At 42.3% G+C, this 12,150-nt stretch overlaps 1 protein-coding gene across 1 annotated transcript in view; it reads left to right on the top strand.

Moving 5' to 3' along the window:
* The window catches only part of ATRX (ATRX chromatin remodeler), a 186,739-nt gene extending 177,152 nt beyond the window's left edge, over positions 1-9,587 (top strand). The window contains exons 31-35 of the mRNA XM_044305242.1: positions 1,672-1,821; positions 2,278-2,412; positions 3,330-3,425; positions 3,508-3,636; positions 6,570-9,587. Coding sequence (XP_044161177.1) covers positions 1,672-1,821; positions 2,278-2,412; positions 3,330-3,425; positions 3,508-3,636; positions 6,570-6,848 — 789 coding nt within the window. The 3' untranslated portion in view covers positions 6,849-9,587. The remainder of the gene's footprint in view (positions 1-1,671; positions 1,822-2,277; positions 2,413-3,329; positions 3,426-3,507; positions 3,637-6,569) is intronic.
* Positions 9,588-12,150: the final 2,563 nt, after the last annotated feature.

Here is a 12,150-nt window from a genome sequence, read left to right as displayed (position 1 = left end):
AGTGTTTGTTTTTTTATGGGTAGTCCAAAAACCACTGGGACATCAATAACCTTTCCTTTTTGTTGGCAGATGCAGAAAAATATATTATTAGTCCATGTAGATCAGGCATAGGCTTTAGGATTGAGGGTGATTCATAATTCATGACATAGTCAGATTTCGATTACAGGAAAGTAATCGGCATTCCTTCCATGAAGTTTCCACAAATGTTCTGGCAGTCGCTGACCATTTGTTCTTACCTTGGTCTGAAGGTCCCCTTTTTTTTTCCAGTGATAACTGTTTAGAGTGTATAAAACGCAAAGCAGACAGTGCCGAGTGTTGGCTGGGGTCTCTGCTCTTTCCTTTATCCATCAGACCCCTGTTTTATGTTGTAAACCGGATGTCACTGCCGCTTAGGCTAGGATCACATCTGCCCCATAATTTTCTGGTTTTCTGTTCTGGTCTAAGAACAACAAAAGAATGACTAACACCAGTGCGGCCCTATGTACAACGTGGTGATTTGACCACTGGAACCCTCAACAATACTGAGAATGAGGGGTCCTGGAGTCCTTTTTTTGGAATAAAGTACAAGTGTGTGTCAGTCCACTGCTTCATTAATTTCTATCTGACAGAAGAGGATGCAGCAGTGGTCCTTTAGTTTTCCCTTAGTTACGGCTGTTTAAACATTTACAATATGAGGACCTTCTCAAGATGGCTCCACTGACAGTTCTCTGAGGCCAAAACTGCTTTACCTCACTTCCCATACACACTTGCTGTAGCCAGCAGCTCCCTGCCAGCCAATCAGATTGGATTACTGAGGGACATTCCTCCTCACTCTGGAGCCTAATGCAGACCGCCCCTCTGTCTTCTGTTTACATTAGGTTGGGACACAGACCAGCCAGCCCTAGTAACAGTCTTTTAAGGGAGCAGTGGAAAGGGATAGAGGACATTAAAGGGGTTGTCCGACATACCCTTATTTTCACCCCGGCAGCCCCCCTGAGCCTAGCATCGGAGCATCTCATGCTCCGATGCGCTCCAGTGCCCTGCGCTAGATCACGCAGGGCACGGGCTCTTTTGTTTTCAATAACACACTGCCGGGCGGTAACTTCCGCTCAGCGGTGTGTTCGGTGACGTCACCGGCTCTGAGGGGTGGGCTTTAGCTCTGCCCTAGCCGTTTTACTGGCTAGGGCAGAGCCAAATCCCGCCCATCTGTGCGGTGACGTCACCGGGGTTCCTGTCAGCCCCATGGAGAGCCCGGTACGTCACCGTAACTCTGAAAAATGCCTTTGCCCTGTGCAATTTAGCGCAGGGCAAAGGAGAGCATCGGAGCATGAACTGCTCCGATGCTCATGTCAGGGGGGCTGCCTGGGTGAAAATGGAGGGCTGTCCAGGTTCAGCTCTGAACCTGGACAACCCCTTTAATGGAAGCTGTTATTATAAGGTAATTACAGATCTTTTGCCACTCATTGACAAACTCGGGTATACATGCCTAGCTTTAATAAACTAACAAAAAAAATGACAGTTAATCTTTAACAATTGTGACACTAACTATAATTCTATATATGTAATGTACTCTTATGATCTAAAATACAGGTAGTTCTTTATTGCTGGGGTCCCATGACCCCTGGAAGGGAGAGAACCACATAATTATTGGCATGAGACACAAGCTTACAAGCATTATCTTTTTATTCTCAGGACACCGTTCTTGCAGAATTGTTGCAGATCAGGAAGGAACAGATTGTGACTTACCATGAGCATGATTCTCTTCTGGACCACAAAGAGGAAGAGGCTCTAACTGAGGAAGAGAGGAAGGCAGCTTGGGACGAGTATGAAGCTGAGAAGAAGGTACGTCTTAATGCTCGGGTTCTTGATTAGAGTCTCAGGGAACCGTAATTGATTAGACATATAGAACTGTTTGTTCACACTTTTTGTTGACAAATTTGGGATTTCCAAGGTACGGTTGCATGGATTGTATTGTAGGAAACCTTCCAGAAGTGTTAATTTACCACACACTGGCCCAAATTTATTAATAGAGATGTATTTTGCGCCAGTGAAATTGGACAGGGTAGTTTGTGAGAATTGTGCCATCTGGTGCATTTGGAAATGTTTCAGTTTCATTGTTTGATATGAGTGTATGTTCATATCTGACAGCAGGGTTTTATTTTTACGGTGTTCACCATAAAAAAAATTATTTTTCATTTTATTGTTTACTAAATTACAAGGTGTCCAGGTGTAGTAATACATAATTTTATTTGTATCCCGTACATTAAAGCCAAAGCCTTTTTCTTTTCTTTTTTTAAGGGATTGACCAGTCGTTTTAACGTGGCAGCTGCAACTGGAATTAATTACTCTCAAATTAATTTTGGTGCTACTCAGTCGCCTTATATGCCCCTGAATTTAGGAGCCTTGTCTTCACTGACTAATCCACAACTGGAGGTAAGTAACCTAACCCAAATGGGTCACATGTGTTTCAATTGATAGTTTTAAAATGTACATTGATCTGTTTAGAAATCTACCTCGAAGCCTTAAGGTCCTTTTGCACAGGTCGATTATTGGGATTGAATGTTGGTACAAACATGAATTCCCAATAATCATGTCACTAATGAAACACTCGTTCATCGGATGACAGCATCATTGATGCGGCTACCTATCACCGTTTATGAGCAACAGATCTCCTGTCCAAAAAAAATGATTCTCTCTGGGGACGAGAATCATAGTAGCCATCAGTTGTCACCGTGAAGAGTTGATGATTGCTTCACGTAAATGCCGCACTTTCCTCATCTGAATATCAAACTACTGTTGTGAACAAACTGTTCATTCCCGATAACTATCTACGTAACCAGCCTGTGTAAATGAGCTATTGGGCCAATTTACATGGCTTGATACTCAGAGCATTGACTGCTTGTTTAGCTGTATGTACACGCAGCAGTCATCTACTCCTTATAGGGACGAATGATCACTTCTGCCACAGGTTCATTGTTTTTGGTGCAGTACATCCTTGTTTGCGTAGTGATTTGCTGCAGATCTCCTGATGATCAAGGAAATCCTTTTTCATTGGTTGGATTCATCATTTTATGCTGACACCAAAATCATCCTTTCTGGGCGGCAGCAGTAGCAATCCCTCTTTTCCCACACAGTGGGAAATGCATGTAAATGCAGCTCTCATCTCCTCTGATGATCAGGCAATTATTGGGAAGGTATGGTTCCTTTACATTAATTGCTAGCTCAGTCAGCGTGTGTAAATGCGCCATTAGCTGAATGAGACCCTGAAAGCCCATTTTGTGTAGTCTTCCTTTACACAACTCACTTTCACCCCATGATCTAGTTGTCATTTAGTTTTTTCTTTCCTAAAGGATCTTATTAACCAAGGCCGTGAAAAAGTGGTAGAGGCTACGAATAGTATAGCATCTGCAAGGATCCAACCTCTGGATGACATTATTGCTACAGTGGTAAGTGATTTTGTGGATGTTTTTTCTCGTCACTATAAATATACCGACCCCTCTGATCATATCACGTTTTTTTTCTCCCCAGTGGAAAGAAAATCCAAGCTTGTCAGAATCCCAGGTCCAGTCTTTAGCTTTAAGCAGACAGTCAAGCCAAGAACTGGAAATAAAGAGACGAGAGGCCATTTACAATGATGTTCTGGCCAAACAGCAGATGGTGAGTGTTTCACCTGTATCTTGAAGATTACAAAGATTCTGAGCACATACTGTCATGTGGTGTATGGAAGAGGTATTGTATAGAGCAATTGTTGACCTCCTTGGCCTTCAAAGGGTTACATTTCACAGATACTTGTTATGTGAGCCGTTGACGCTTAACAAAAAATACAACATTATCCTTCCTGTGGAATCCCTTTGAATTTTTCATGCAAGTGTTTCCTGGACTTATTGCCAGCAACAAGCTTCACACAATTAAAAATCATTCCAGTCAGTAGGTTCCAAGTTATTTGGGGCTCACATTGCTCCGGAATGTCCTGGCCTCCGCAAGCTTCTGGACAGATCAGCGACATTCCTGCTCCATATTCAGCTCCACCATTAGCGTTTTCTTGTCTAATTTGTTGGGATTTTTAACTCCCACGTGTGGATCTGCCCCTTTTCCAGTCACAATTAAAACCTTCCTTTAAATGTAATCAGTGACAAATGTGAGGTAGATCCAGCCTGAATGTTTCTTGTTTTCCAATAGCGCAGACAGCGGGGCCTTTGACTGAGTCATGGTGCTTGCAGGAATTGCCCTCTGGATACCAGCCTATTAGTGATGGCGACAAGTTTAATTGCTTATGCATCTGGTGGGGTGTCCCTTACTAATTGATTTTATAGCATAAAGCATTCTCACTGGCTGGATATTTGAGATGAGAACACCATGTTATTCTGTTCAGGCAAATGTTAATAGAATATCCCTGAAGTGCACCAGAAAACTAATGCATTTAAACTTTAAATGGAACCTGACATCCAGATATTCAACATTTAAAGGGAACCTGTCACCTGGATTTTGGGTATAGAGCTGAGGGCATGGGCTGCTAGATGGCCACTAGCACCACCGCAATACCCAGTCCCCATAGCGTTGTGTGCTTTTATTGTGTCAAAAAAAGATACGTACAGGACTCATATCGGGTTAATTTGCATATGTATCAAATCTTTGTGTGCTTTTTTTCTGTAAAAAAAAAAAAGTTATAGGGACTGTGTATTGCGGATATGCTAGCGGCCATCTAGCAACCCATGTCCTCAGCTCCATACACAAAATCCCGGTGACAGGTTCCATGTGTATTACCTTATTATTTCAAGCATGTTGTCCCCCATGGTGCCATCGTTCTGCTTTTGTATTTCGTGGTTGCAGAGAAAATCTACTTTATTCCACACTCCCGCCATTTGATAATAAGGTGTCTGGCCCTTGCATCCTTCAGGTCCAGTTCGCGGCACCATTTTCCTGCCTCCTGCCCCTGCCCCATGATTGACGTTTCAGAGCAGTGGCAATGTCATCCTCCTGCCTCCCAATATCTCGCACACGTCTGGAGCAGACGCACTCTGTCTTCTTCAGAGTGCCTACGTAATGAAGCTGGGTGTACAGCTCCTGGCTAACAAGGAGTACAAAGCGAGTCTGGAAGGATGACCGGAAGCGTACCATCACAGCAGGGAAGCACTGTACACCCAATTTCACAGTGCAGACGCCCGGAGGAGACACGAGTATTTCAAGGGGATGACGACGTCACTGTTCTGAAATGTCAATCGAGGCACAGGAGGCAGTAAGAGGGTGCTGTGAACTTGACTTGAAGGATGCAAGAGCCAGCCTTCTTGACTTCAAAGTGCTCATTATCATACAACAGGGGTGAGGAATAAAGTAGATTTTTTCTGCAACCATGAAACACAAAAGTAGAATAATGGCCCCATGAAGCTCAATGTGCTTGAAATAATAAATGTTGAATATCTGGACTGGATGGCAGGTTTACTTTAAAATCGCCTTTAGCTGCTGGTGGTTGTAAGTGCGTATTGATGTGGGTGGTGATTTACAGTCACACAGGAAAAAAAAACAAGCAATCACAGCACAGCTTTCATTCACTGTAGTCTGCTTGATTACTATGGGCAACAGACTTATTTTAGGCAGTTTCATAAATGTGGCCCAAGTCAAAAGCCTAGAGGTGTTATCAGAAGGACGGGGTTTGCATTTGTAACTTCAACTCTGCAAAAGTAGGTAGCACTTTTCACCTGTTTGCAGGGCCATTTAGCATGTCACATGCTCTTTGACCTCCAAACATCCCCCAGTACCTTCATGCTATCTCCAGTTGTCCCTTTCTGATTGTCTACTTGAATGAGATATCGATGGTCCAAAGGAAGGGGGACGATTGGAGACAGCACTGAGGATTGCGGGGGACATTTGAGGGCAAAGAACGTGTGAAATAATACTGTCTAATCTGATATACAGATGAAACTCGAAAAATTAGAATATCGTGCAAAAGTCAATTTTATTTCAGTAATGTAAATTAAAAGGAATTGCATTAATGCAGCTTAAAATTAGAATTTTGTGAAAAGGTTGAATATTCTAGGCTCAGTGTCACACTGTAGTCAGCTCATTAATCCATACCCCCTGAGCAAGGGGACCTGAGATTGTGACTTTGGGGTTTCATAAGCTGTAAGCCATAATCATCCAAATTATACCAAATAAAGGCTTGAACTATCTCGCTTTGCATGTAATGAGTCTATCTCATATTAGTTTCACCTGTAATCAGTACAGAGAACTACATTTCTTTGCAGCTTCCCTATTAGCACTTAGAAGACATCATATAACAGACTTGTTAACTCTAAAGAGTGGTCCAGAGAAACAATGAATGTTCTTCACGAGTCTGGCTGCTGTGCCATCTAAACAATATATAAAATAAAGCAAATATCCAGAAAATAAAGATTCATTTTACTTATCTAGCTTGTGAAAAGCATTACTTAGCCATAAATGTGTAAAGGTAAAATGTCCATGGTTTCAGCTTTCTCACAATTTCTAGTCTCGGTTGGATGAATAGGACTACTTGATGTCATTTTTTGGGCTAATTCCCTGTACTGCACACAGACCCAGTCATCTTATCTGGTCCTTTTTCTCTATCCTTGCAGCTCATTAGCTGTGTCCAGCGAATACTGATGGGCCGAAGATTACAGCAGCAGTACAATCAGCAGCAGCAGCAACAGCAGCTCGCCTTCCAGCAGCACGCGGCATTGAACCGCCTGATGATGCAGAAGCCTGGAAACATTCTTGTCAACCCTGCTAACTTTCCACAAATTGACCTGCGAGGAATGTATCAAGCCGGTATGCAGAACCACCCAATGCAGCAGAGAGCACCAACTCCCAACAGAAGCAAGACTGCTGGACCTTCCCAAGCAAAAAAAATGTGATGATATTGCACTAAGACCTCTACTGGATTGTTTCAATGAGAAACATTCTTTACTTTCCCCATTTGACTAGGAATCTAAGGCTTGACATACTGTAGAAAACATTCAATATGAAATGGTATGGTGTGTTCCCTTTTCCAATGACAAACTGTACCGTTATTAAGCTTTGCAGTTTGATTGGCTCTCTGTTTTTGTTGGAGCCCACAGGGGACATAGACATTTGTTTGCTGACCTGTTGCAGAAGAGACCTGTTTTCAGTGAAAGCATGCCTTCTGTATCCACACCAGTTACTTACCTTGGCAACAAAGCCAATCTCATAGCAAAACATCAGTCTTTAGTAGCCGGAGCCCCCTATATGCAGCTCAGCGCATCACCAGTACTGTACATTTCTAGGGCATTATACAATGATGGTTTTCAAATCAGATTACTGGTTTTGTACCAGAAATGGCAAGCCCGTCAGTACTGCTGCGGTCGCTGAGCTGCATATCTAGGGGTTATGGGCCACATCATACAAGATGTAGCTCAACAATGTAGAGGGAATAGGTACCCCCCTCCCCTCTCAATCACACAACTTCTGAATGGTCCGATATGGACAACCCAGTTTTGACTTCAGAGATTACTAGGCTTCAGAGAATTTGAGAATTCCTGAATAGCTAATATATCTAGACACTTTGTTCATGTTGAGGCTCCTGTTGTGTGTTATGTAACGCTATACGTTTCATTGTTGTTTCAGCATCCCTGTGCCTTTGTAAATATGTTATTTTTTTCTTCCCTTTTTCATAGTGCTATTCAAAATAGGTGTTTACATTAAACATTTTGCTTTTTAAGTTTCTTTTCTGCCCTTGTACTGCGCCACAAAGTGTTAGAATTCTCTCATGTTCTCACAGTCGATTGAATTTGCACAGCATTTAGTTCTTGTATCTTTAGCACATTTGTCTTGCGCACTCTCATCTTGTGACCTTTAAGAAATAAACCACCTAAATATCCTATTGAACTGTGGCTCTGGATTAGCCCTTCCAATGTACGGATGTTTGAATGCTATGTTGGACCAATTGGAGATATTTTCAGTTATTAATCTTTCGCTAAAAAAAAATTTGTTTCCTTTTATTACATGGGTGGGTGAAGAATCAGAATTCCGGATTGCGGTTAATGATTGTTTTCTTGCCATTGTTGCAATTTACACAACACATTCAGGAACGCCATCATTTGGTTTTGTCCTGGGCAGCCTGAAGGAAATAAGCCATGTTAGTAAAAACGGACATTTGCTAGCTGTACCCAAGTCATCTCGGTGCTTATGTCAAGGAATGGCATTGATTCCACTATTGATGGTGGACTGTTTCCTTCTACCAAGGACTAATCAAATTTAGGCACCAAGCCTTTGGGGGGGCTCTGTTTAATTGCTGGCCTTTGTATGCAAATGCAGACTTTTTTTCTTTGTTCTAACTTGAAAGCCCTTTTAAACTTTTGTGGGATCTCTGCAGATTTCTTTTTAGTTTTTAGTATTTTATGACCATTCATTAAATATGAACTAACAAGCCATGGCCACACGGAAGCAGTCAGACCATTTCTGCTGAAGTTCACTTCTCTCCGCTTTCATGTGAAAATAAAGATGCTTATTCCGCTGAATAGTGTCCACTATCATAGCACAGAAATCAAGCAATGTAGCTATGGGACGGAGTGTCAGCTTCCATAATGCACTAGTCATTATATAGGGAAGCTGCAAAGCTAGCCACTGTGATTCCAAAAAGAAAGGCTCACGAGATACAATTTTACAATACTTTCTATATTTTTGTTATGTAAATGTTTCATTAGTTTTCCATATACGTAGTGAAAGTCAGTACTTAATTGAGTTCATGATCTGGCTAACAAATACAATGTTCAGATGTTTAAGACAAATAATGTATGTGCTTTCTAACTGCTTTAAATGTCTTGTAATAAGATTTTTTTTATTTTTACCTAAATGTAAAAAAGAGAAAATGCAATTGCTCTTTATTAAAGCAAAAAAAGTGTATTTGCCTTTTGAAGTAACAGCTTTTTACTTTGGTCACAAATCCGTCTTGGTAGATCAGCAGCGGCCTTGGACTTCGTACTAACACGACTCTTGGTTGTGATAAATGCAGCAAGTTTGGTGAAGAGGACTTGCGTCATGGACCACTCACACCAGTTGTCAGTAGACATTTTAGCTGCATATGCTGTCTGCGTTAAGTAGAGCATCAAGCTTTAACTGATATTCACAGACTTAACCTTAGAAAGACGTGGAAGGCTCCTTTTTTTACGTTCTTGGCGTTTTAACTAGCTGCACTACCTTTAAGCACAGTTAAAACAGAATTGCTTGTATTACAGTTTTGCCTGCTAAATTCTCCACATTTTGATGCTGTTACTTTGGATGTAAAGCGTTTGGTATTTGTGATATTGTATATGTATGTCTCGGTTGTATAGTAGTTTCAGTCCATCTAATCCGCTTTGGCCGCTGAAATCATACAGCTGTGGAAATTTGCCTTTTTTTCCCTCTTTCTGCTCTTTGATTTTGATATTAAGTACTGTAGAAGTACCATAGAAGTTACTTCTTCCGACAGCGCAAGTTTTTCATTTGTTTGTAAAATACTGAAGGACTGAAATTGTGTTTTTAATGAGCGAGCATTGAAAAATGGAAATATCTTGTGTTTTCACCATTTAAAGTGCTGTTTAGTAGTTAAAAAAAATATATTTAATATCTCATTTAATAAAGTGACCAAAACAGTTTCCAGGCTTTGACTTTTGTATGGGTCCCTCAGTATCACAGTTCTTCACACCACATGAAGCTTAAAAAGGACAGCCATATTACTAGGTCCAGAGATCGCAATAACGGCTGCACAAGTGTCATAGACACCTGTTCAGACCATTTTACTCCATAAAAAAAATAATAATTCTGATGTGTATTAATACGCGTTAGACTTTTCCCTGCCATTTATGAGCGTAGTACACACTGTGAACAGCACAGGCAGATAAGTGGCTGGCGCCTGAAATGTCCAATAACAAACCTCTGTACAGCAAGGAGCTTTGTCATTGGGCAGTTTGGGTGAGCTGCCCGACCATTCAGCACTCCAGACCCCTCCATGGGGCTTATTAACCCTATCCTGGAGGGAATGCAGGTATTTACATGGGAGTGTATGTTGAATGGGTTAGAGGGAGTGGGTAGTGATATTTAAATGGGATAATATGTTGATGGGAAGGGAGAGACGCTATTTACTTAGGGCTGTATATTAGAGGTGCTGGAGGCAGGAGGTAATGCTATTTACATGGGACTGTTGGAGAAGATGATGGGAAGTGAGAGGTTATTTACATCAGTGGCCCCCAACCTTTTTTTCACCAAGGACTAGTTTCATGCAAGACAATTTTCCCTAGGGGGGGTGCTTGGGGAGTGGCGGGGCTGACTGATTCACGTGCATAACAAAACACAAGGTGCATATTAAAATATATAACGATTATATAAACTGACTATGATCTCTGCTGCACTGTACTGTATTCTTCGCCCTATAAGATGCACCTAGGTTTTAGAGGCGACCAATAAGAAAGTATTTTTCATTACACCTCAGGTCAGACCAGCAATCAGACCCCCAATGGCTCAGATCAACCCCCAAACCTTTAGCCATCCATCAGCCCCCCATGTCAGCCATAAACCCCCCCATATCAGCCCCTCATGTCAGCTCCTTATGTCAGCCATAACTCCCCCATGTCAGCCATGAGCCCCCAGTGCAAATAAAATAAACACCTACCACTCCTGGTCACCATCGCAATCCTCTTCATTCTGCTGTCGGCTGTGTATAGCGGCGCACAGTGTGAGGTCAAGGAGCGACCTCGCGCTGTGCGCAGCCCTGCACAGCTGATAGCAGAGCCCGTGGACCAGGAAGCGGTGAGTACAGATCCTTCACCGCTTCCTGGTCCTTCTGTACTAATAAAGCAGAAGCGCTTCATTAGTACAGCGTTAAAGACTGCTCGGATCGCAGCGGCCTGGCGTTTGGGGACCGCTGATTTACATGGTACTATATGTTGAAGGAATGAATGAAGGGGAGAGATGTTATTTACATGGGGATGTTTGTTAGAGGGAGCTGAACTGATGGTATTTAGACTAGTAATGGTACCCCTGCATAAAATACCAAACTTTTGGGCTACCTTCACACCACTTCGAATTATTTCTGTTCTACTCCGATGCGCAGAACGACAAAAGAAAACCAGAAGTGTCAGTGCACATAATTGACCCGAAAGAAGCTGAGCAGACTCCATTGACTCTTTCCAGCAGTCCTGCATGCAAGGCTTTTTTGTCTGGTCTGAATTTGTGACGGAGGTCCCGGACTGAGCGTCCAACGCATTTGTGAACAAGCCATCAACTTTATGTAGGCCTACATATTTATTTCAATTACAGCAACTTTTGTACTCCTCAGCTACAAATACTCCTCAAAAATGGTCAGAGGAGTGTCTGTCTTACAACCAGAGCTCTGGAGTTGGTAAGCCAAATTTCTGCTTACCTTGTTTTTCCACATTGTCAGCTCAGCATCATAAATGGCTCATGTATATTAACTAGTAATAACAAATTTACTGTAGGAAACGAGGCTTTTCACCACCACCCAGTAATATTTTTATTTTGATGTTGGGGTTGGCACATTTCTCCCAATTCTCCACAGTCCTGGTTACAACCATTTTTGAATATGCTTATGAGAATGAGTGTCTCCTGATCCACCAAGTGAAATGGCTGCTCATATCTGTGGCTCTATCCGTTCATGTCTATGGCAATTATGGAAATTGCTTAGTTTACTGATTCTGGTTACCCCTGTTGGCGGGGCAGGACTCTGGCTGACCCCAGTCTCCTTATGGATGAGCTCCAGCTATCAGGCATTAACATGGTGGCATAGATTTATTTTGGCAGAAAAAAGCTTTTTTCCCCTAACAAAAAAATGTAATACAGGTTCCATCGTATGACTGACAGAAACTGCACCTGGTGGATCTCATTGGCTATTTTGAGGGTCTGTTGGGTTTCTGTCATGGAACCTTGCAGTAGTTTAGTGCAGTGGTGGGCAAACTTTTTTGTCAACTGAGCCAAATATCGCCCAAACCACGATTGAATTTTTTTGGAGAGCCACATTTTTAAAACCTAAAATATATTGGAAGGAAGAGCATGCTGAAGTGAATGGGTCCATGATGTGGGCTGCACACGGCCATGTGCAGCCCGCATCATGGACCCATTCACTTCAATGGGTCCAGGATACGGGATATGAGTGCTACAGAGTGCTTCTGTGGTGCTTCTGGCTGTGCCTCCACACCGCAAAAA

This window comes from Bufo gargarizans, chromosome 9 (assembly GCF_014858855.1).
Source record: "Bufo gargarizans isolate SCDJY-AF-19 chromosome 9, ASM1485885v1, whole genome shotgun sequence".
In the NCBI taxonomy this organism is placed as follows: domain Eukaryota; kingdom Metazoa; phylum Chordata; class Amphibia; order Anura; family Bufonidae; genus Bufo; species Bufo gargarizans.
The sequence above is the reverse complement of the archived record's forward strand: the minus strand, read 5'-3'. Positions and strand labels throughout refer to the sequence as shown.